Source organism: Aptenodytes forsteri, unplaced genomic scaffold (assembly GCF_000699145.1).
Source record: "Aptenodytes forsteri isolate BGI_AS27 unplaced genomic scaffold, ASM69914v1 Scaffold366, whole genome shotgun sequence".
Taxonomy (NCBI): domain Eukaryota; kingdom Metazoa; phylum Chordata; class Aves; order Sphenisciformes; family Spheniscidae; genus Aptenodytes; species Aptenodytes forsteri.
In genome coordinates, this window is record NW_008794621.1 from 2,898,950 (window position 1) to 2,925,525 (window position 26,576).

General features: G+C 36.7%; 1 protein-coding gene across 1 annotated transcript; it reads right to left on the reverse strand.

Moving 5' to 3' along the window:
- Positions 1-26,576, reverse strand: CAND1 (cullin associated and neddylation dissociated 1). The gene is made up of 14 exons (XM_009273236.2): positions 26,435-26,576; positions 14,159-14,313; positions 12,029-12,152; positions 11,342-11,598; positions 11,153-11,258; positions 10,497-10,642; positions 9,137-9,429; positions 8,302-8,443; positions 6,180-7,673; positions 5,316-5,411; positions 3,159-3,328; positions 2,900-3,064; positions 2,564-2,671; positions 1-1,463 (listed from the first exon to the last, which is right to left on the reverse strand). Exons 1-14 carry the CDS (start codon positions 26,572-26,574, stop codon positions 1,239-1,241), a joined length of 3,621 nt encoding a protein of 1,206 aa, XP_009271511.1. The 5' UTR covers positions 26,575-26,576; the 3' UTR covers positions 1-1,238.

The window sequence follows — 26,576 nt, forward strand, 5'->3', positions numbered from 1 at the left end:
TCTGTTTGCTTTCTATCTCTCTCCAGCCTTAAGACCATTCCCTGTTTCCTGTCTCACCAGAATACTGTATGACACTTGCAGCACTGTGATCTACTGGTGGTTCCAGATGCCAGAAAACGTTCTGACAGGCACAAAATGATGGTCTGGCAACACTTGTCTAGGTAACACCATATATTAGTGCCTTAACAAAAGCTGTTGGATGAAGAATAGGAGGCAGAAGCCACCAAAGAAACCTCCTTTCATACTTTTAAAACACAAGCAAAGTTGAATCCAGAGTTCAGCAGCCACTTAGCAGCTATTGTTGTTCTCTACTTATTTTACCTCCATCTCATCCTATTTCCCTCCGATCTTCTGGTTTGTCCATCTCAATTCCAGGGGATCCAGCTTTTGAGTATGAAAAACCATGAAAACTGCAGAGTTGTCATATTTACTGTAAGAACATCTGCAGGGTCATACTACTGGCACTTTAAAAAGCCAGGCTAAGACAACCAACCTTCATTCGTCCCTTCCTGTATGAATGTTCTGTATGTCAAAATACTTGAAAACTGCACTGATACAGTAGAACTTATTTTAACTTGCATTACGAATAAACTGCACATGCTGTTTTACAGACAATATATATTTGTAAACTTGCTCATGCAAAATTAGTGTGAACAGGGATACTTGTTTTCTAATCCCCACACCTTTAAAAAGAACATTTATGTCTGCTTTTTTTGAACTGTGCCCAAACCCTCTCTTTAATATAATAAGTCTTACACAGAATTCATCTGCCAGCCAAACCAATTTATGAAGCTGAAACAAAAAAGAATAAAAAGTTATACAAAAACATGGTGCACCTGGATGCTTGATTCCCACCTCCCCCCCTTTTTTGTTTACAAGTAGAAAGAGTGAATAAAAGAAAAAAAAAATCATGGTCACAAAATTTTGACATTTTAATCCTAAACATTACAGGGCAAATGGATGTTGGAACCTATTTCCATACACCATGCGTCAACTTTTTAATTCCCAAATATGGCCAAATCCACTAAAACAAGAGTGGTTAACAAACTCTGGATTATGGAAATACACTTCTGGAATAAATGCTAGAAAAGCAACAATGGGAAAAGCCAACTGTCTCCATAAAGGTAAATAAAGTGGAACAATGTGTAGATTATGTACTTTTTCTGTTTCTTACTCATAGCCTGTCAATTCAGTGCATCATATGGTTCAACATAATGGTCCCCATTTTGGACAAACATCTAACTAGTGTCCATTGATTCCAAGTTAGTGGATGATGAATCTTTTTGGATACTTTCAAAGATGGCTGCCAGCTCAGGGTTAGAGCTTATCTGTGACTGAAATTCACTCATTAATGGACTCTTCTCTGCTTCTGGAATGGTTAGAAGCGCTGCTACTGCCCTCATAGCAGATCTTTTCAGTTCATCTTGCTTTTCAAACTCCTGTTTCACTGAGTTTGCCTTTACCTAGGGAAAAAAATGAAAATATGTTTGAAACTTTTGCTTAACCCTCCCTCTACACCCACCTTAAAAAAATGTATCTTAAAGACCTATTTCCTTCCATACTACCACTCTGCAAAGCTTTCAAAATGTACTAAGCTCTTAAAAAAAAAAAAAAAGAAAAAAAAACCTCTGAACATCTACTTTTTAGCAGACTTTTTGCCAGCAGTTTACAAGTAAGACTGAAACTTGAATACTGCAAGGTAAGCAGAAAAAGGTTGTAAGCTACCAAGTCAATTACCAAATCAAAACAATTATAGCAGCCAACCTCTAGCTAGTAAGGTCAGCAAACAACATTAAAATGACATTATCACAATACTTCCAGTTTCCAGAGAACAGAAATTTTACAAAAGTTGACCTTCATTAGAATAACTGCTTAACCTTCTGTTAGAATTCTCAAAGATGTTTCAGTGATACAAACACAAATTATCATTAAAAGCAGTCAAATTTCTTGATGTGAAATATAACAGATTACAGTAATAGAAAAGCAAGATAAATCAGACGTTAAATGACTGTCAGACCATGCAGGTGGATCAAGACAAGAGCAGGAATGGAAGACGACTAACTGTGCCAAGACCCAAGAATCCTGTAATATAAATGAAGAAGGGAAAAACAAAACCAAACAAAAACCCCAACAAAAATAGGACCACTTTACACTGCCTCTATCCTTCGTCACCCAAATGCTTGTCTGCAACAACATAATCATCAGAAGCCAGAAAAACCCTCAGCATTTCAGTTTCACTATTTATAATGAAATGAGACTTACAAGTTGCCCAAGTGACAGCTGGATTTTTAAGGAACAAAAGAAATGGCATCAAAGAAACAGAGGATTTTTAAAAAGAAGCTAACAAGTCTACTCTTCCACTTGTAATTTAAAGAAATTTAATGCCTATACAAGGGCCCACATATTTATATTGCCCTATTGCAGCTTATGAACTATCACTCAGTAAATGCTGCAGCAATACACCTAGATTCTCGGAAGTATTCTTCATACATGAGTTCATTTATACTTCTATAAGACAACACAAAATAATTAACTTAAATAAGTTTTAAATTTAAAACAATACCTTAGTTGTACATGTAGCACGCAAAGGTTCAACAAGCCTATCCAACCTCTGCAGCACTGCGCTTGGACAAAGGGTAGACAATCTCACCAACATTAAAAAGGTTAGCATCTAGGTTGAGAGAAAACCAATTCAACAATCAGTTATGCTCAGCACATATATGGAGAGATATTTCCTACAATGCTGTGTAACCTTTTTAACAGCAACACTTTAATGAAAATGGCAAATATAGTGAAGTACTTAAGCATACGAAGTAGTATTTTTACCATTTCAGTCTATTCACTCTTTAAAAATATTTTGACTAAGTCACTGCTTACACAGAGAAAAATGACAGCTAACCTTAATATCATAGTGATCCTTCAGGCCATCTTCAACATGGTTTAAGAATTCAAATATATCTAGTCTATCCAAACAGCTATCCAAAAGAGTATACATGCACTCAAAAGCTGCTTTCCTTATGTCCAACCCATCATCAACTGTATGCTTAAATGGTCCCATTTCCACCTGTCAGCGAATAAAAAACAAAGTTAAGAAGTAATATATTTAGAAAAACAAAGAATCTACTTACATTTAGCACTGTTTTTCTTAGTTAACATACCTCTCTGATTAATTCCTTTCTGACTTTTGTTTCATTGTAAAGATGAGGAAGCACAGTATCTAAGAGGTCCCTTATTAATGATGGTTTATTGTGTGCAGCTGAGTTAAATGTCACTAGGGCTACCCTCCTGACATTGAGATCCGGGTCCTCCAATGTTTTCAGAAAATCACCTGCAATCGGGTACAGAAATAAGTCAACCTATAAGCACCTTCTTCATTTGCTACTTTAAAAATATCTTTGCTTAGTTTTAACCTTTCAAAAGGACATATTTAGTGCAGGACTTATTTAGATATAACAGACCAATACCTGCTATTTTAGCATGATTACACAAATAAATCTAATTATAATCATATCAAAAGTATTATATAACTGAGATATATAGCATTTCAGATAATGAAACAGAAGTAAAAACACACCACCAAAATAAATGGCTATCACTTAATGATATTACAATTTTTTTTAGAGGTATAGCGTGTAAATTAATGAAAATTATATTTAACACAATTTTTCCTTTTCTCCATTAAAGTCTCTCAGAATATGCATTAGAAAACCATTAAAGTCTCAGAATATGCATTAGAAAACCAATTTAAATTCTGCAGTTCAAGAATTAGAGAGCAGCTCTTTTGGAAACTATTAATATATTGATTTTTAACCCCTGAATTGGCATATATTGAGAATTCCTAAATTACCAGAAGTTAAGCCCACTCAGTATGTATTAATGTAGCAACACCTCTCCCATTCCATCCCATCCCGCCACGCTTTCTGCGAATCTTCAATTTAGAATGTCTATAGTTCTATAACACAGCCTTGTTAAAATAAATGCCTGCAGGAACAGAGCATATTTTTCCCCCAATGTTTGTGAAGTTTTACTAGCAACTTCCAAGAGGAGTGAAATTTTTAAAAGGAGAAAAATAAAAGGGTGTAAACATCAAAGTGACTTCTACACAGAAAAGGAAAAAAAAAAAAAAAAACAGTAACAAAACTCAAGATGACTGAGATTTTTTTAAGTACTAGATACCAATAGTTTTTGACTGGATAATCAGTAAGTATTTCCAGAAACCAAAGTGGCAAGGCAACTTCAGTGGGAGGGACAGCAGGGGGAAAAACCCACAAGCATAGTCAATTCTTTAACATATTATTAAAAAATTTTAAGCTTAGTGATGAAAATAACACATAGGAACTGACACCACTTCCCCATAAATAAAAACCTTGCTCTCTACGAAACTGTATGTTTTCAAAGATTAATCTTTCCCCCCCCATGAGTTTTAGCAGTATACACAATTTTTATAGATCTTCAAACCTGTAATCAAGCCACTAGAAAACACTCACCATAGCATATTAAACAAATCTACAATACTTTGTCATACAAATGAAAAAAGATCAAAAAACCACAGCATTGCAAAGCTCTTCATCATACTGATATTATACTGAAAGCTCTGATTACCTTATCCCTGTAAAAATATACACGCTTCCAATAACTTTCAGATCACGAAGCATTATAGAATCCTAAGGACCTAAATTGAGTGGTTAAACATTGGAACAGGCTGCCCAGGGAAGTGGTTGAGTCACCATCCCTGGAGGTATTTAAAAGACGTTTCGATGAGGCGCTTAGGGACATGGTTTAGTGGGCACGGTGGTGTTGGGTTGATGGTTGGACAGATGGTCTTAGAGGTCTTTTCCAACCTTAATGATTCTATGATTCTAAATTTACAATTTGCCACCTGATAATACTTAGAATTCACATGTGCATACATATTTTCAATGACTGAATGTCAAGTATTTCCCAGACCACCCTTCTGGGTAAAGACAGTACCTTACTACATCAAACTGATATCATTTGGCAAGACTATGGGAAAGGAAACCAGCTTTTGGGTACTGTCTTCCTAAAAGCCCTAGCTCCTTGTATTCTTTGCCCATCACAGCTTCAATACATACCATTTTTATCACACGGCTTTTACTGCTCAGAATACAAACAAGCTAGAATTAATAGAAATAGTTGGCTAGTACAGAAACATTTTATAACTGTTTCAACAGTTACCATTACCAGCTAATTCTGGTATCTGCAAAATATTTTTTTCTGAAAACACAACAAACAATTTTTAAGTGCAATTCTATTGCTTCAAAACGTAGAAGCTGTCACTAAAGTAAAGAACTTACCTATGCAGTTCTTCAAGAGTGGGTCTATGGGTTGTGGATGATCAGAAATAGTGAACTTGACAGCAGTAACCACCGAACTTCGAGCATATGAGGACCCTAATATGAAACAAAAGTGTAAATATGTAACATTAAAACAGTACAATTACAGAATTTAAATCATGTTCAATTCCATTCTTGTCAAACTTTAATATTCTTAAGAACACTAAAGAAGAAATGTTACTTATTACTAGCAATGCAATGTTTTCTCCACAGATGTTCCTGTGTTCCATTTTAAACAGGGGAAGAGACCATAACATTTGTAATAAACATTTAACTTTATCTGCTACAGAAAATTCAAGTAATGAGCCTATTAGGACAGATTTTTTAATTCACCACATAGGCCTACAAACCACTCTCCTCTTTAAAGCAGAATCACATGAAGAAAACATGTCAATATTCTTGATATGAAACTGATTAATGAATTATGCACAATGATCATTTCTAATCCTTAAAAATTTCAGAATTCTTATCTGAAAGTTAGGAATACTGTAATTTACACCAAAATGTCAACATGTTGCAACTGGTTCATCAAGTAGCGCTGTCCCTTTGTCACCCATGCTCCTTCCACTTTAAAGTTTATAACTCTTAGTTAAACGTCACATCATTAATTGAAATACCACAGTCTGAAAGCAGACCATAAAATCAATTCCTGTAACTTCTAGTAAAAATAGAACCATCTAAGCTTCACATTGTTGGGGCGGGAGGAAAGCAAAACTTCGAGAGTATCACAAAATTTAAGCAAATAATTTGCAAAACTAGATCAATTTATTAATAGATAGCATAAGGCCATGTGCTACAATATGTACATGAGTTACTACTACTCACCTGATGCCAAGTATCCCTTGAGTCGTGGAAGCAAAGTCTCTGGGTCTATTAACGTAAGCTTGCCCAAGCATTCAGCAACAACATTCCTTGTACCCTCTTCTGCACATTCGCAGTGTTTCAGGAGTAAGGCCCAGATGTTCTCAACATATGGTTTGAGACCAATCACTGATGCAGAGCTAATTATTTCTTTCAAGGAATGAAGAAGAAGATACTGCCTCTTCGGCTGACTGGTTATTTCTTGTAAGACAAATGGCAGATACTCAGGAAGATTGCCAACACTAATACTGCCTAATGCGTAAGATGCCGCTGATTTGACTTCTTCACTAGGAGAAGAGAATGCTTCTAGTATTACAGACTTCAGCTCAATTTGTCCACTTAAGTCAATGTGATGCCCAACTTCCCCAAGAGAAAGCAAAGCCAAAAGCCGAATGGAATCCGTGGACCTGGAGTTCTTGACATCTTGAATGAACTGACCTACAACAGCTGGTCCTTCCTTAGGGCAGGCTCGAGTAAGGGCAGCAACACATTTGGCAATGGAATAGTAAGACTGCTTGTGAGTAAGTGCTGTGCTCTGTGAGTACACTGGACCCGTTAACATGCGCAGTAAATCCATATAGCCTAAATTATTTGTACCAGTCACAACCAAAGCTTGGAAAAATTCTAGCATGGCACTAAGTGCTCCACCCTGAAGTAGAGGCGATCTCACCAGCCCAATAAGTTCGTTGAGAATGGACCCACTAATCTTTGACAGGGAGGAAGGATATACTTTAGCCAGCGTTGTCAGAAAACTGATGGCCATCTGTGATACATGCATATCACTTTCACTAATCAGAGGTGGAAGCTCATCCAGGACAGCATCGATCATAGCAGCTGTCAAGCTGTCACTGTAATTCTTAATTAAAATATCTAGAGCAGAAAGAGTGCCCAGTTTCAAAGCTCGCTGGTTCTTTCTCAAAAAAGAAGCAAGAATAGGAACTCCTTCCCCAAGGATTGGTCTCAAATCTATCTTCAAAGGAGAACCAGCAATCAGTGTCATGGCCTTCACTGTAGTTAACCGAGTGATCTCATTCTTCAGTCTCTCTAAGAAGATCTGAAGTGTACTAGGCAGGTCTGTGCCTAGGCTGTCACCAAGGCTACAAATTATTTGACCCATGCAAGATATTGCCCTTTCTTTCACCTCCTGATCAATGTCAGCAGCCTTTAATCTCTTGATTGTACAAGTAAACAAATCTTTGATGTAAGGAGTAGCATCAAAGGAAGAAGGCTGGTCTAAAGGACGAATGACTTTTACAAGTTGTTGGGTAACCAAAAGCGCCTCTGATGTTATCTTGTAAAATGGGTCTCCAACACAAGCTACAACTGGAGGTACCAATGCTTGAACATGAGGATGAAAGACTTGGGGAGAATGATTGCAGAGGATCACATACAAACAGGACAAAGCATCTATCTTCAGATTAGAAGAACTTGATTTGTCATTCAGTGAAAAAATTATTCCTGGAAGAAGAAAGAAAAATGTATTTTTAGATTAGGTATTTATATTCTGTTGGAACACGTCACAATTTCTGAAGGCAGCTATACTCAATTTATGTTTTCCTGCTCCCAGCCTTTCTTGAATGCTTCCAAGCCCCTTTCACCATTTTATTCAATCAATTAGTTTTCAAGCTTCCTCTACACAGAGGACATTGGCCATTTGATGGTTTGTGATGTATTTTCTTAATTATAATGGGATTCTGAACCTTTAACTCTTCCAAACTTACTTTTCCTTGTTACTTCAAAATTCAACATTTTAGGTCCCAAAAGCTAAAATACGCACAACATTTCGCTCTGTTGAGAATGAGCAAGAAGGGAATTTGATCCTGCAATTAAGCAAATTAACTTTTTTTTTTAAGATACAGAAGAAAAAAAAATCTCAATCTTAGAACCAACCCTTGTTTTCAAGATTAATGGAAATATGTCACTAAAACATTTATATGGATCCATGCAGTAGCTGATATATTTTGCCAATTTCTTTAAATAGAAGCAACACTTCAAAGCTTTTGCAAAAAGCACAGTCAAGACAGATTTTGAAACTCCACATCCAATTTGCTAATAAATCTTTAGGTTAATAATATGTTTCTCATACCTGGTACAAGTACAGGAACATGTTGCGTTAGGGCTCCAGGTAATACATTTACTAGCTCAGTCAGCATGTTAAAGCAACACTGACGAGTCTTCACACTCTTCTCCTTCATCTGTTTGTGCAAGGCTTTAACTATGTTGGGGACCTGTAATCATCACACATCTGTTAATTGATTCAATACCTGACATTTCTTTCATCTTTGATCACTGGGGGGATATAAAGAAAGATGTGTGTCCTACCCCTCTATTTCTGATTTCTCTACAGAACTAGAGAAGTCATAAACACTGGGAAATGAAGATTCAAAAGAATTGCTATCCAAAAGAATAGTAATTTAACTTTAAAAGGTGAGATGAAACAAAGCAAAACTAGATTTGCATTAATAAAACTGTAGAGAGCAACAATTGAAAAGTCACCCAAATAATTCACTTCGAAAAAGTTTTTCAGCACTATCCTTTTTATTCTGCAAATAAAATACGTTGTAGCAAATCAAGTTTTATCTTGATCATTGGAGCTTACATCTGCATTACAGAATGCACAAAATAACTATTTTGCTTTGGTAATTTGGCTAAACTCATAGGACACGCAACTTTTACAGGTGACGGTGAACAACTGAAGTCAGATAAGCACATTTGCATGAGTTAGTAATTTCAGTTTCCAAGACTGCTGCACTTTTCCGGGCTAGTTTACCTGGCTTGCTCTCTATGTTAGTACTACAGTAATAAACTGTAAATCTGTGTACAAAGAAAGTATGATGTGGCATATTTCAAGAACTATCCTTATGAACAGGGCACAACTTCAGTGTGTCTTCCCAAAGATAACAAAAATCTTGACAAATAACCTGGCTCTGAAGCATTGTCAAAGGTGTCTCTCCTTGTTCCATTGCATCAGGATCACAAAGCCAACTTTGCACAGGTCGAGTTTGTTTTAAAAGAGAAAGATATGCATGAAAAACATCTGCTTTAACATTCTCTTCACGTTCTTTGAATCTGGCTATTAAAGCAGGAGATACAGTTTTGTAGAATTCTGGAAGCATTTCATGTCGTGTGCTAACCACAGCATCCAGACATTTAGCTGCTGCACGCCTCACTTTCCAGCTCATGTCATCATCATCACTATATTCATCATCGCTCCCTTGAAAAAATAAGTTATGCATATGTTCAAGTCTAGACAAAGCATCAAGTTTTATTTTAAACAATTAATAAGAACACACTTGAGTTCTTTGTGTAAGGCACAAAGAAATAGGTTCAGAAGTACGTTAAAAACCATACATAAAAAGCCTTCTAAATTGCCTAAATTGTAAGGCTAATTATTTTATCTGCCAATTTTTTCACGCTAGTCTTACACATGTATTAATTTAAACTGCAAACAGGACAAGGCGGTTCCCATCGCATTTATAGCCTGACTACTGATTTAAACCATATTCCTTTTTATTTGTGACATAAGCGACAATGCAACAACAATGACTAGCTGATCAAGATTCAACAAATTATTCTGTTTGTTTCTTTCTAGGAATAAAAAAACTATACTCTGCCCCCAAAAATTGCAACAAAAATTTACAATAAACAATAGAAATTGACTTTTTAAGTGCTAAAGCAACAACTACACAGCTCATTCATTCTTAAAAGTAATGAGAATGTCATGCTCTGGGTTAAGATTACTTGTGTGTCCAAGTTTTCATAAAGCAAAACCTTACATATGGCAAGGTATTGCCACTGTATTAACAATATGTTATGCCTTTCAGTCTAAAAGATTTTTTATCTTACAGAAAAATACCGAGTATTTCGCAATTTTCAATCTATTCTGATTTTATGCATTAGGTAACAATATATTCTAGTGGAAAGTAGTGAGAAGCCTTTCCCATGCTGAATATGTATTTTCAATTCATTAACTGATGTTCTTCTCACTTTAGTTATATCATCCTACATGCTTCTGCCTTTTCCCACCTTTCAAGTATTTTAAAATGTCTTGTACTTTATGTTCACCCTTGCAATTATTTATCTCCAGCAACAACATCCTATACTTTTATTCCAAGAATTGAGTTCATAAGATATGTTTAAAAACAGTAGAAAAATTGAACGCAAAAGTATACAAGTCATTCAAATACTGGTACTTAGTAGCAATACCACCCATATCAATTTTCTCAGACGAGTGCAGGTTCACAAGCTCTTCCTCTCCCCCAAACCAAAAAGATAATATACCTTGATCATCATCATCACCACCATCAGCATCCATAGCATTTTCATCTTCATCTTCATCATCATAATTGTAATTAGGATCATAGGTAAGATATTTAAGACAAATGTTTATAATAGTAGATACATGAGGATAAACTTCTTTAGGACACCTGTGTAATACAAAAATACAATCAATGTCAAATTACTTTGAAGAGTAAAATATTTCCAGAAGACTTCATGGCATATACTGTACTTTGGAGACATCAGCCAAACCAAGTACCATCAGTGCACCCATCTGAATTACAGAAATTCAGAAAAGAAGGTCAGAAAGGGCAATGCTACTATGTAACTGGATCTGCTAGACTGGAAGGTTGTGGAGGACCAAGATATGCCTTTGGATATCAATTTTTTGCCACCACTGTTGGACAACAGATATTATTAGAATACTTCCCCCCTCCTGTTTGCATAAGTAGCAATGGCACAGCAAAAAGTTTCTGAAGTACAGACATAACACACTGCTTAACAGTTAAGTTACAAGACAGAGTTATAGGAACAGTTCCAGCTCAAAGCTTGCAAAAATATTTTGTACCAAGGAGACTGCCTCTTGACAGCTTACAACCAAATGGTACACACTATTGGATCTTAAGAAAGCCTGAAATAGGTACCCGAGAATAACTTACCTCCTAACAAAGGATTCAAAGGCTTGAATGCAATACTCTCGTAGTTCATCATCATCTACATTACAAAACTTTACAACCAAAGGAATTATTTTCTCAAGATATTCACCTGGTAAGAGAAAAAAATTGGCAAAATAATTACTCTCATCTAAAAACTTTTAAAGTTACAGATAATTTATATATTTTTCTTACCTATTCTATGACCTGCTTGCCTACTGATAGCAGCAATACACTGTATATAGGTCCTAGTTGTTGACATGGAATCATTTTTAGACAGCTCTGTCAACAGATGTTCAATGAGGTCAACAAAAACCATATTGCCACAACTCATAACCAGGTGACCAAGAGCAATGATGGTTCTTTTCCTCACAGCAAGTCTGGGGCTAGTCAGCTGGGGGAGCAGACAGGTCAGAATTGAAGGATGGAAGTTAACAAGCAGTCCTCCTTGCCTTAAAACAGACAAAACACAAACTCAAACCAATTGAATCTAGATAACTTTGTTCATATACTGTACAACAATTCCTTTAAATATTCCCAAAACATCACAAAGATTCCAATTAAGTCTTTAAATTTAAGCTTTTGGAACTTTAAAAAAAAAAACGTTTAAAATATACCCTCAAAGCAATAAACATTAGAAATAAGCTTAAAACTATATTATTTAATCTTTTGAGAACTAAAGTAATTGATCTATCAATCAACTTCTCTTCAATACATTCACTGTATTTTTTTTCCTAAATGAAGTTTCACCTATACTTAATACCTTACCATATTATTTCATATAACTTAAAGTAATTTAAATTTAGTATTTGGAAAATCAAAGTTCAAGCTTTAAAGAGTATTTATCAGCATTCACCAGCATTTTGGAAGAGGGATGTTTACCTGCTCAGCATATCAGCCATGATATCCAGTGCCTCCAGTTGAACAGACACATCCTCCTGCTTGGCTATAGCACTAGTGAGACGCCCTGTGATCTTTTTGCAAACATTAGCTGCTAATGCAGAACCTGAAAGTACAACAAAACCTCAGCATTTTCATAATTAAAAAAAAAATACAGTTTTTAACACCAGAGATCAGGTTGCTTTCCGTAGTCGCAAACGTGATCTCAACATAAAGAAGCTTTTCCCACACAACAAAACAAGCTTGAACAGCCAGTTTGTTTGTTAATGTAACATAAGCTCTGCATTAGAGCTGAAAGACTATCTATGTAGAAACATACTGAGAAGGAGAGCTTCTTAATTGTCCCATAAGGTATAAACAGAAAGGACACTGCTTTTGGCAGGGCAGCAACGGAAAGCGAAGGCCAAGACAGTCTAGAGCAGTAAATGAAAGGACTATAGGTAAAAATAAAGGAATAAACTAAAAGGTAAAGGGAAGCACAGAAGTAGATAGAGCCACCTCTAAAGAACAGCTGTATAACAAAAAAGCAAAATAAAATTGCACAAGCAGCTACTTAAATAATAAGTACCTGAATACTGCTGAAACATTTGAGAAAGGGGAAAAAATGTATATCCGAAGTATTTTAAAATTGAAGTAAAAATTTCTTTACCACAACTCCACAGTTCCCCCTTCCTCCAACTATCTAACCTTGTTCGGAGTAATTATGAGAAGAAACTCATGTCATAGTAACAGCTACCCAATGGCTAGTACTCATCTTCATTTGCATTAAGTTTTTTTCATCACACTTTGGAATTTCTATGTGAAATTAATACCATGCCAACCTATATTAAATATAGTTTATATATATTTATGGCTTATTCTTAACTATATGACTGAAACTAAACATAACAATTGGACAGTCAAATGTGTTACCATAGAAGCTAAGAAAAAACCCAACAATCTGTGTTTGAGTTGAGAGCAAGAAATAACACCTAGGTTACTTTTGTATTAGGAATACTAATTATATTGAAAGATTCTCATTGGAACAGGCTGCCCAGGGAAGTGGTTGAGTCACCATCCCTGGAAGTATTTAAAAGACGTGTAGATGAGGCGCTTAGGGACATGGTTTAGTGGGCATGGTGGTGTTGGGTTGACGGTTGGACTCGATGATCTTAGAGGTCTCTTCCAACCTTAATGATTCTATGCTTTTGCTACATTTTTGTTTGAGCTTTACCTCCACCCCAAAATCTTGTTTGCCTACACAAAACAAAAGGAAAGAATAAAAGCTTAAACTAAATAAATAACTGATTTTAAGTAAATCAAAGTTTAGGCATCTCACTACTGCTTGATAAAAGCAAGACTTAAATGTGGACTTTCAGTAAAGGATGTTAAAATCAGAGCTTTTTTTTTTTTAATTGAAGAAACCTCAGTCTCTAAAAACTGCATTTCTAAAGCCTTTTTAATCACTTCTCTATTCTCATTCATATCCTATACTACGATATCTGAAAAGCATTTGAATAAAAAAAAAGAATGCCATTAACTGATGAGCTGTTCATCATGACTGTGTCTTTTGGAGGAAAGACTGCCTTCATTTAAAACTGCAGGTAAGCATTTCAGTAATTTAACAGGCAACTGTTAGAAACACAAGGTACTTTCCAAAACACTTACCAGAAACTGAGACAAGAAATCAGGTCATTAAAGAAAAATACCCGTTATAATCAATTTGAAAGAATACTATCAATCAAAAAGCAAGATGACATTTAGCTACTACTACAGCCTAGAAATGTTCTACCAGACAATTATTAAAATAGGAGGTTTTCTACTCAATTTGTTATCCCGAAGTTCATATACTGTACAGTTTGCTTTGCACATTAATGCAATTCTTCAGTAAAAAAAGTTGTTTTTCACATTAATGCAATTCTTCAGTAAAAAAAGTTTTTAAACTAGTAAAATCTGAAAATACAGAGAAGAAGAAACCAAAAGGATATTTGTGCCATGCATTTTTCCTCTGACAGAAATTAGTTCCAATGTTAAATGAACTGAATCCTCTTCACTAAAGGACCCAGCTTTTGCATTTTTTTAATTAGTAATGAAACGATAAAACTAGATAGTCTTGAGTACAAAATGCCTTACCACTGGAAGCGGGGGGAAGTTCTCCAATCACAGTTTTAAGGCCAATGCTTGAAATGTCACGTAACTGTTCTTTATCTGAAAGCATGTTTGTACAAAGGGTATCTACAATAGTTTCCACTTGATACTCCTTCACTTTACTCACCAAAGGGCCAAGGCTGTATAAAGAGAAGAAAAGTATTAAATCTGCAACCTTAAATAAACCCCCTCATTTTATTTCAGTATTTTGCATTCAAGTCACAAACTTAAGGTTGGTTTTGGTAGCAATATAAAGCAGAATTTTAAAATCTGAAAACCTTCAGCTGCCTGGGTTGATAACCTGTCTCCGTAAATCTAGTAACAAAATACTGGTTTAGTACATGTTTTTCATCTAGTGGTGGAAACAGTTTTTGCATGACTGTTCTGCTTCAGTCTCAAAACCAGAGTCCCTCTTACTTCTCACTTAACACCAAGATTTATAACAAAAGTTACCTAGTCAGAGCCATCAGTTTATGCGCTTAACCATCAGTGCCTGCTTAGTTCACAAACAAGTAAGCAACCTTCTTAATTACTGCATCTTTATTCTACACAATGCTTGGGTTCAATCTGATACACACTCAGACTCATTCTATACCTTAGAGTGCCTTCCTTAAGCGAATGCAAATGGTAAAATAAAAAACAATGACACCGCATGCCCTCCTTCACACAGACTCCAAGCACTATACACACAGCACACAGCAACATTTCCTCTTTATTGTGAGTTTTTAGTCATTCCAACTGTTTTGAGGATCGTAACAATCTGGTATTCCTTTGTCAAATGCTCCCATTTATTCAAAATAGTAAAACCGCAGATGTCCTAGTAAAGTCTAGTTCATTGCTAAAAAATATAGCATCCTTCACCATCTTCCTAGCCCTATCACCAACTTTCAGCATCTCTCCATTGTTAATGTTCTGTTCCAAAAGGGAAGTTATGCAAAAACAGAGCCTTCTATTGTCTCTATTTCCTTCCATTCACCTGTGAAAAACCTGCATAAGAACTCCAAGAACTTACTCCTTCTCCTACTACCCCTCCCATTTCTCACTCCAAATTTGCTTATCTAGTTTCTTCCTATTTTTAAAACATCTGCCTTCGGACAAAGCATCTCAGAAATGGGAAATTAATTTTGAAAGACTTTAAATTACCAAATACTTTAATCTAATTCAACTCCCTCAAACATACTACATTAACAACGAACACATCAAATTCTGAAAAAAAAAGTGTTACAAGCCTACCATGTTCCATCAAAAAACAGTACAGAGTGTTACAAGCTGTGCTATAGGCATTCCTACCATGTTCCATCAAAAAACAGTACAGTCAACCTACGCATACAGTAATCACTCTGAAAGACATAGCTCCCTTGTTTTGTAAACTTCTGTTCTCTGTATGTTGATCTTGCCAGCTAGTCTCTCTTTAATTCTCTGTGGTGACATCCGTAATACTACTATCCAATCAAGAAAGCATGCTTACTAATGAGACATCAACACTAGAGGCGAGATGTGACACGACACTAAAGTTCTACCAAGCTTAGGTTCTGCACTGACCCCAACAGAAGCAAGGGCAGGAGGACAAGGAGCTGTGTGCAACAGTCACATAGGAGAAAAAGCAATGGCTTGAGGCAAGAATGGAGACAGCAGTAGCCAGGACCATCTACAGAAAATGTGGGAATCGTGAACTGGAAGTGTAGCCCACCAGCAGAATTAACAGAAACACAGATGTATCTCCAGAAAACTACTATTTATTTTCTCTTCCATCTGAATCAAAAGGATAATAAATAGCATTCCGACTTAGCCTTGTGCACAGACCATCCCCTAGTTGTTTTGCAGCTGCTCCAGATGTCCCACTAAGGAAATCCTACAGCCCAATTCTCAACAGCACCTCAATGTTTTTCCTCCTGTGAAACACACTTCAAGTTATACGCATCACCATCAAATTCAACTTCAGCCACAGTGAGAAAGCACGGAAGGTTTTCAAGAGATTTTACATGTGTGTTCTCAGTGTGAACTTTGATGAGCAGTAAAGTGTGAGGATTTTAAGTGAGCCCTTTGTATCAAAACAATCTGGTTAAGATTTTGAGGAGTGGAAAGACACACGCTAAGTCGTTATTTTTAGGAAGCATTTTTCACAAGCTTAAGTTTTGTTGCTGTTCTTGTGAAAGTCAGGGTCCAACTTGCAGTACAGAAGTCAAAGCGAGCCTGTGCAATGGTTCCATCAGATTTGTGCTGTGAGGACAGAGAGCGTTAAAGTGGCTTCAAGTGCTGAGCTAAGAGGCCATGTCTCCTACTGCAACTAACAGAGCCAAGCATTACGAATCAGAAATCATGGATGTTTCTCTGGCTTACAAGGGAGGCTCCAACTTTTGTATCTGCCCTTCAACATTGTACACAATGTACACACCTCTCTATAAACCAGAACTATAAAACTGAAATATGTTGAAATCAATGTATGAACAAATGCAGAAAAAGGAGCATCTTAAAGCCAATCACAAACTGATTATATTAGGACTACATTAGAATGTAACGCCTCCATAGAAACTTTAGTTTTTTTCCACACTGAACTTTAATGAAAAGCAGATGTATACAGTATTAAAGTTGATTCTAGCAAAGCTAACTGAGACTAAAATGATGTCTATAGGGTTAGTAAACACTAATTTTGGAGAGCTGAAGTCAAACTGAAAACCTGGAGGTAAAATGAACCAACTAATCTGTTATCAATACAAGACTAAGTTCAAGAAAGCAAAGTTTAAACTTTCAAATATATGCCACTATTCACTACAAGTATGTTGAGACTGCAATGATTTAGGACCACATGGTCACGACCGTATTGAAACATCAGAAGTATGCAGAAGTTTTACAAGCAGATGATGAAATTATTTTTAAAATAGATTAACATAATTAACAATAAAACAACTTTCAACTGGAAGTATTTGCCTAGTTTAACTCCTTGTCAAATGCACAAGGGGAGTATGCTGTCCAAAGATGGACTGTTTGCCCATGCTTAGAAAAAAAAAGTAATATTTGGAAAGTTTAATATATTAATTTGCACTTAAATTTTCATTGATTTTGAACAAATAGCAATTATCAAACTTTTAGAACAGTTTAGCCACAAGCTAGTTTGATACACAAGGATAAAGATTTTTCCCCCTCCCCAAAACTTAGAACAGTTTAGCCACAAGCTAGTTTGATACACAAGGATAAGTATTTTTCCCCCTCTCCAAAACTAGCCTTTCAAAGCACTTTACAGAAACAAAACAAGCTCACGACACTAGGAAAAAGGTGGGAAGAGCACTTCCAACTTCGTACATTTGATTGTACAACGTAATAATGGAGTTTGCCAGATCATGGTACAGAGCTAAACCCTGATTAGCAAATATCAGTATGCAGCTCTAGTAAAATTAATAAATTCAATACATCATAAAACTAGCCTTTCAAAGCACTTTACAGAAACAAAACAAGCTCACGACACTAGGAAAAAGGTGGGAAGAGCACTTCCAACTTCGTACATTTGATTGTACAACGTAATAATGGAGTTTGCCAGATCATGGTACAGAGCTAAACCCTGATTAGCAAATATCAGTATGCAGCTCTAGTAAAATTAATAAATTCAATACATCATATTCTAATTGTACCAGATTACTGGAAAGAAACCATCTGGATGCAAAGTACTTCCTTTCAGACCTTAGTGATTACAATGAGGAAAAAAAATTGTTTTGGTTTTATTTCATAAGATTTTGAAAATTATTCTGAATTAAGAGCAAGTTTCACATTAAAAAAAGCACAGGCATTAAGTCAACTGCACAAAACTAGGCATGGGGGTGGTGGTGGTGCGAAATCATCTATAGGCAAGCAGAAATTCTGTCCAAGCAAGCAAGATACTAAGCTCTCAGTGAAGACTGTTATTCTGAAAGTAGATAGTCCAAAATCCAAACTAAGTTATGCCACTCGGGCAAAAACTTACTGTATGCTTTAACACTTAAATCATCTAATTCCCACATTATTGTATTACAGAAACCCACAAGAGTTTTGAGACAGAAAAATCACTCTTGAGTCTTTACAGTCTAAAGTAGAGTTCCCTTCTTAATTTATATGTATTGAGAGACAAGCGAAACGGTTTTTCTTGTTTTACTGGAAATGGCTCTGGAGTTTAAGTCTAACTCTCCAAGAACACAGCTGGACCCGGGGTTCACTACTAGCTAATAAAACTGTCAGCCAGACAGCTGCGATGGAACACACAGGTCACAGATCACTATTCAGAAGGAAAGGCTTGAGGCTATGGCATTCAGCATAAAGGCACTGAATTTAGTTTAGGAGCTTAGTACTGTATTTGCCAAGAATGACAGCAAGACAACCCCACATGTTTACTACCTTGCTGGTACTGCTGGGGAAAAAAGAAATTCCTGCATTGCTTTAGCAGTGGAGATCTGAGGATGTGTAGCTTAATTCCAGAGTGCTGTTAACAAGGAAATGTTATCTTGTATTAATTTTACTTGTTGACCTATACACGCTTTGTATTATCTCACCATTTTTTAATGTGACTTGGCACCTTGGACCACACTGAATTAACTTCTCAATGTATAGTCAAACTTGACAATGAATTTGTTCATTTTGAACCAGTCAGTTTAGCAATCCCCACTTCTGGTCAGAGCAACTGTCCTTGTGAGTGTGCATGTGGAAAAAAAGAGGAACAGTCTGGAACACCGTTTAGAAGCACCTACAAGGTAAATCCAAATCTACATGTTCCAAGTTCCTCTGAAACTCAGTCTTCTCTTCAGTCTCAGAACATCAAGTTTTCCATTCCTCCTGCTACAAAGGCTCCCAAACACACTTGGAGTTCTCCATGCCTTTCACGCTTCCTGCCTTAGAAGTCCTCTCAGTCATTCCAAAGCCATCCCTCTCCACCATACAGCTCATGCCACAGGACAACTGTAGACCCTCAAAAATCATTGTTCCACCTGATCTGGTCACCCATTTTCTCCACTCCTGAAAAAAAAAAAGACAGTGTTGCAACAGCTCAAACTAAACCGTTACACACAGCTGTTGGAGGGAGCTAGATGGGAGGACTAGGCTCCGATCCAGAAGACTGCAAGCCAGTAATTCCAGCTGGACTCAAAGGGCTGAGATCTATGGCCTTCCCTCTCGGACAGCTAGCAGACATGGCTCTATACAGTAGGATAAAACCAAAATACAACAGGTTTTGGGATGGAAGATGTATGTACCCCACTGTTGTTACCCTTCTTTCCCAGTTCCAAGAATTCACAGCAGCAAGAGCTAATTATCATTAAAAAATGCCCAACAGAAGCAAAAGGCAGCAAGGAAGAAGTGCAGACAGGAGGACATGGACAAAGGAGATTTATCTATTACATAAAGCAAACCCTTGCATTCAAGCACTAAGTGTCTCTTACAATACGATAGTAACCAAAGTAAGGTTCAAAGTTTTGATTTGGTGGTCTGTCACCATATTAGGCAAACTTAGGAGCTTCTCTTTCAATGGCCATGCTCATAATGCCTTACCCCCATGAACTCAGAATGGTGTTTGCACTCGAGGCACAGCACTTAGATTAACACCCAGGAATATGCGATTCCCAAGACAATCACTCCTACCGCTTTCCATGCCTTCCTTCACAAACTGTAACCTCCTTGGTTTCCTTCTCTCCTTACCCATCATTACCCTACTCGCATGGTACAACCTGCTGAAAATACTGGCAATTTGGGAATTTAAAAAAAAAAAAAGCAAGCAAAGGCAAAACATATTTACCGAAATATCACATACAACTCAGTTTTGTTAATGCACAAAATTTCGAACTAATTTGACATTAGTCAAATTAGGCCACAGAGATCTGAAGCTGATGCATTATGATCACCCCAATGCCACAAATTCAGGACGATTGCAACTTACTCATTTTGCAGAGTACTTTACAGAGATATGCAGACATCTTAAAAAAAAATACACGAAAACAACTTTGGTGCAACGTTTCTAGAAGATACAGAAAACAGATAATCTCAAGAGAACTGTTAATTGAGATACTGACTGGTATCTGATGAAAGGCATAAAAAGAAGCCCTTTAAGTGCACAGAAATGAAGACGTAATGGAACGGTTTCTCACTTGCTTCAGCAGGTACACCTACCCCTGCAGAAATGAACAGCTCTGACAGAGCACCCTTTGTTAAAAGCAGCCAAACCTCAGGCCCTAACCTCGCACTGCCCTTTAATTTAGGAAAAGGGCACTGCACTGGAATCTTTAGATTCCATCAAACCATCTCCACAGCTACTAAACCCCTGAGAGTAGGGGTTTAGAGGACCACATCCACAGTCTAATCTGGTCATTTTAATGCTTCAATCATGTCAAATTAATACTGCAATCTTATTAAAATAATTTCTGGACTTTGATACTGGTAAAGACCTTTTTCCTCCAACAGATAAATTCCTGATAAATTTGTACACAAGCATTTGCCAACACACAGATTATTATCAAGAATTAGCTCCTAGACTCAAATACATCAAGCCATCTGACTGCATTCCTAAAAGTTGAAATATTTTCTCCAGTTGCTCAAAAAGCTCACAGCTTTCTCCACAACTTGATTTCACTCTTCAGCCAAGCTTTCCCTTCACAGTGTTTCACTGACACATCACTAGCCCCTCTTCAAATACACACCACTGTCAGTTAGCAGCTACTCACAGTGTTGTTGCACATGTCTACCCTTGGTGCATAGTAAATTGTTTTGCAAGCGATGCAAGCACAAATCACCTAGAACAGAAACAATCACAATTCCAAGGTATGATGACTGTCCACAGTAGTCCAGAGAAATTCCCTGGGCATTACTATCAACAGACTACAGTATACAAAGGTGTGAGTGCAGAAACCGTAGAAACTATTTCATATTTGTAACACTGAATGCTCCAACAGAAGTATTGCAAATAGAAGCACTAGGAAGCAGGAACAAGCACATGTACAATTATGGAAGTGTATTCATATAAAACTGAGTAACAGTATCCTTTCAAAAATATGGCAAGCCTTCAGAGCAACAATCCTGAAAGTTTGCTTTTGATCAGTAGCAAGCAAGTTTGCTATCTGGCTGGTGAGATTCCAGGTGGCAATGTCATCCCCTCCTTTCACTGCTAGAAAGGTCAGGTCTTTTGCTCTTTGCAGTTTGCAGCTTGTACAGCTCTATGAAAATACATCTTCCACATCCTGGAGACCTGCAGCCGACACCATCCTTTTATACACTGACTTTGACAGACCAGAAGCAGATCTCCACCAAAAAACAGTTGTTCCATAAGTGAAAACATCTGAAGTGATGGTAAGGATTTTTTTTTTTTAAACCTGAACTATTGAACAACTACTAAATTCTTCTGATTTAAATATGTTTGTTTTTCAAGTGTAACCTATGAGTAACTAAATCACAGCAAAGGCTGGTCAATTAGATCCATCTCAATTAAGTACAGGAAACACTTTTTTGCTGATGTTTTAAAGATGACCAAACAACTGAAATGACAAAGTCATTCACACAAACACTTGAAATTACAGTTTCTAGAAAGTGTTAAACCAGATTTTACCTGAATTAGCATCTTCAGTCCTACTTATTCAGCCTATTAGTTCAATAAAGCTGACACACCAATTATGAAGTAAATCTTAAAAAAGACTGCCTCAAGCTTTTCTGGCCTTTAAAAATCAGCAGATATCACTTACAGACCTTATTATTAGTCCCAGATTACAAACGAAGCTTATCAGAAGTTGAAAATAAACTATAACCTTATTTTATAAAATCAGTTCTGAATACAAAGCTTTTGCACTTAAGCATGTATTTTACACATTTGAAGGCAGTTTCAGATATTGTTTTAAGTGTTCTTTGATCTTTTCCCTTTCACTAGCCAGTAATTTGCATCCAGTTTCTCTTAAAGTCAAAAGCTCATTCAGTTGCCTATGGAGATAAACAGCGACTATAACACACTGTCTCCCTTAAGTTACATACATTTGAAAATAAAGGTGTTCATAGTGTAGTTCCTTATTAGGAAGAGGGACATAATCAATTATAGTCCCACACTGGCATATTTTAATGGTTATCAAATAAGCACATTTACTTACAGGGAAGAGTTAAAATTCACAAATGGGGAAAAAAAAAAAGGATTCAAATCACCAGTATAGCGTGATGTGCAGCAGTCTATTACCACAGCATCCAAAACGCTTTAAAGCTGCTGAACCGGATCAGCCACACAACAGTCAATATGAGCATCATCCTGTTCACACTAATGACTCACACTCACAGCATCAAGCAGGGTTCCCTATATTGAATTACTGCCCAGAGAAGTCACACTGGTAAATGCAGAGAAACTACAGTATCACAAGGGAGGAATCACTGAAAGTATTTACTTTAATCCCACTTTTTTTTTTTCCCATATATCTATGCGTGTGTTTGGGTTTTTACAGGTTTCAGGAAACATTTCACAGTGTGAAACAAAAATTTGTAAGTATAGGTTTAAATGGCAGAATATCAAACCATAGATAACTGCTCAAAATGAGAAGCGGTTCATCCTTAAACTGCAACACTGAACATATGAAACAATTAATGTGCAATTTGGGCCAAGAGAACATTACCAACATTATCAGCAATGACAAACAAACAGTCCATCCAACACAATACCTATGCTTAGACAAACCATACTGCTTGTCTAACCCAGATGCACATAATCTTGGATAGAGCTACAGGCAGTATAATTACCAGTGCCATAAGGTGCACAGGATACCATGCTGGACTACACTAACAGCCTTAAACTAAGAATATGCTGTAAGAACGTCCAATAGCATTTTCTACATTGGCTGACTGTAAAACAGCCTATGACTATCACATGAAGCAAAGAACAACTCCTCCAGAAGAAACGTAGGCAACGAGAATACATTTAAAATTTTACATGCTCTTAAGAAAAACAAGATGAACAACCTGCAGTTACTGACCTAGTTTGCATCTACTGTCTGCAATAACAGAAGCTTGACAAATAAACTCCTTTCCCTTCTGTAGGGTCAAAGCTTAGAGCAGGTTGACTTTTATTCCAAAAGTACTAAGGCAGCTCATTAATTTTCATTTTTATTCAGAAATGAACTGCACAATCATCTTTCAAGGTAGCGACCCAAATATCTATGAACTCTCAATTTGACTTCTGCTAACCAAAGAACAACATGTTTTATCCTGTCCAAAACCAGTGTAATATAACTGAAAGGATCAAGAACAAAGTCACTAGTGTGCTTTGAAGAGATAATAAGAAACAAGTTCATCAGCATTTTAAGCAATAGAGCCCTTCCTACCCAAATGTGAAAGCAAGCAGCGGATAAGGCAACACCAGGAACACTGCTTACTTGTTGTTACGCTTGCCTAAAAATAAATGCTGCTTTAAGGCTGCTCCAAGTTGTTTTAAATCTGCTCTGTTCAGTGACCTCAAGAATCAAACCTTGAAAGAGCAATCCTCCTGCAAGAGATTCTTACCTGCTCAAGGAGTGATCAATACCTTTGCCATTCACAGTGTTTCCATTGATCTACCTGTAGAGGAAGCTCCCCTAACAAACTGCAAATCTTTCCTCCTTTCCTCAAGGAAAAATCTGTCTCAAATACGGATTCAAAGGTACATAGGATTGTCTTAAACCCTTTTTCTATGAAAGAGGGAATCTATACTTAAATGGGTCATCAAGTACCAGTCTGATGAAAGTCCCTGCTGATAGTCTCTAAAGTTCACCAGAGCATTTAAATTAGAGATCTAAACACAGTTTATGCTTTCCTCAGCTGAAAGTGCCAGAAATCTGTAACAGAAATATAAAAGTAAAGAACAACACCACAAAATATTTAAAAACCAAAAAGTCAAGAAAAACATGCTGGCTGAATTTAACTTCCCAACGAATTGGGCTTACACCCAGTCTTGTAGTAGATGGCAGACTTTAGATCAGCTTGAACTGTCTTAGAAAAACTACAGCTTAATAGTGTTCAATCTTTCCCATCCTTCACCCCCACTACTATTTCTACCAATGCTCATCTGATCGCAAGAGGAGAGCGCTAAGCCAGAAGAAAACTAAGTCCCCAAACCAGAGTGCAACAAAATCAGATAAGGGACAAGGAGGGCGAGAACAGCAGAGCAGCAGCAGCATTAGCTTAGACTGGCTTAAAACTGTCATGGAACAACACCGTGAGTATAAGCTGCCTTAAGAAGTGGTTAAACATTGGAACAGGCTGCCCAGGGAAGTGGTTGAGTCACCATCCCTGGAAGTATTTAAAAGACGTGTAGATGCGGCACTTAAGGACATGGTTTAGTGGGCATGGTGGTGGTGGGTCGACGGTTGGACTCGATGATCTTAGAGGTCTTTTCCAACCTTAATGATTCTAAGATTCGTAGAAGAGAAGACTCTTCTAGGGTATTTTTTTGTCCTCAAAGCATATCTACAAGTGACTGGAATGCGAAAAAAGCTCAATAGGTTCAAGAATGTACACATTCTAGATAAACGTTCACAATTTACCTGAAAACTTTTCCATCATGTTTCTTGTCCCATTACAGTAAATTTAACACTGTTCTTTAACATTATTTGGATTTCTCGAAAAGACTCCAAACTTTAAATAGATCCTGTCATTTTAATTAAATCCAAGAATTTTATCAGTATGTCAAAGTAAACTTTAAAAAGAGAAGAATGGTGCATACACAGGCAGCCATCTATTTTCTCATTCTCTTCCTGTTGCAATCATTCTTTAATGTTTTAATAAACATTACTTGTACTTTAGGTCCAAAATTCTAACATTGCCATTAAAGATTGTGATATATAAGCTGTGCCTATGTGCATTAATCTAAACTTCAGGATAACTTTAGGATGTACATTAAAGATGAGTGTATGTTGCAGCATGTATGCTGTAACGTAACTTTTCCACAAAATGCCATTTCACACAAAGACAATTCTAAGCCTGAGCCAAGTTTCATAATAATCTACTCTTCTAATTGAGTACAAGCCATCTGTTTCAAAGCTATAGAACTTAAGCTGCATCACAAGGAACTTTGACATTTCAGAAGTTTGAATTAAAAAGAAACATGACATTTTGTGTTGTTTGTTTAAAAAGGGGGGGGGGGGAAGATGCATTTTAACAACACTGCAACCCTGCTGAGAGTAATGAAAAAGTAGTGACAATTATATTACTACACTGCTAATATTAAACCTTGGCTTGAAACTTGCTATTCCTACACTAGTTTCTCTGTGCAAGGTTTTGGTTACCATCGCTTAAAATATTTCAGAAGCTGAAGCAAGCACTGCTTCTAAGTACATAAGCAGATGTACACACAGGCTTTAATTTTCTGCTTTGCTAGTCTGATAGGGCAAACTGTAAAGAATAACAAAGTGAAACAAACTCAGCTAGTCACAATGTGAAACTTCTCTTCAAAGCTGTCCCAAGCTCTTGTGTAGCAAGTTTACTTCAATCCATGCCTCATGGAATGTGAGTAGCATAGATGGCATATGAAAAAAAAAAAACTGAGCTCACAAACAAGAAGCATTCTCAGGAACACTAGAAGCTTCTTAACAGAGAGGCCCTCCTTAAAGGGCACAAGAAGTCAGAAGGGCCAAGAACAAAAAGTCAGTCATAATAAAAGTAGCGCCTCTTCAAAGGGTGCTCTGGAAAAGCCACACCACATGTAAAGTTAAATAAAGCGAGGAAGAGAGGGCACTGAAGCAACAGAAGTCTCTGAAATGCAAGTAACTGCATCCTGACCCCATAAAACATTTACAGTTCCTGTAAAGCATGTAAAACCATTAACACAGTATTCTGAACGTTAGGGAAGAGGTGAGTTCCATATTTGATAACCACGACCACCTATTTACCTTTTTATGTTTTTATCTCTGCTTGAAAACTACTCCAATACTACAATTCTTCCCCTACACATCATCTACCTTCTCACAGTCAAATATCAATGTGGCAACTACCAATAAATTATAATCTTTTTAAATCTATTTAGCATTCAAGAATTATCACCAAAGAACAAGCATGTCATTCATATACTTTCAACAAGGACTGCATGTGCTATTTGTCACCTGAAAACCCAAATGTTAATCTACAATGTCAACAAAAGATAAGTTCTGTAAGAAACTACAATTAAGGCAAGTAGCCTACAAGTACAAGGGTTCCTTTGTGGACATCAATTTCACAATTATTCTGCGTAGCAGTGGTCCTTTAAGTTTTTCAAAAGTGCTTTTATGTTGTTCAGTCATTAAACAATTCTTCACACCATAGAAAAAGAATACCTACCATTTGACAGCTAAGTTTTGCACCTCACCATTTTTATCTTCCAGTAATTTCAAAATCATCTTCACCACCTTTCTTTCACTGTCATCATCCAGCTTGATAGAATCTTTCTGTAGTTCTGTCATCAAGTCATTAGTAGCCATAA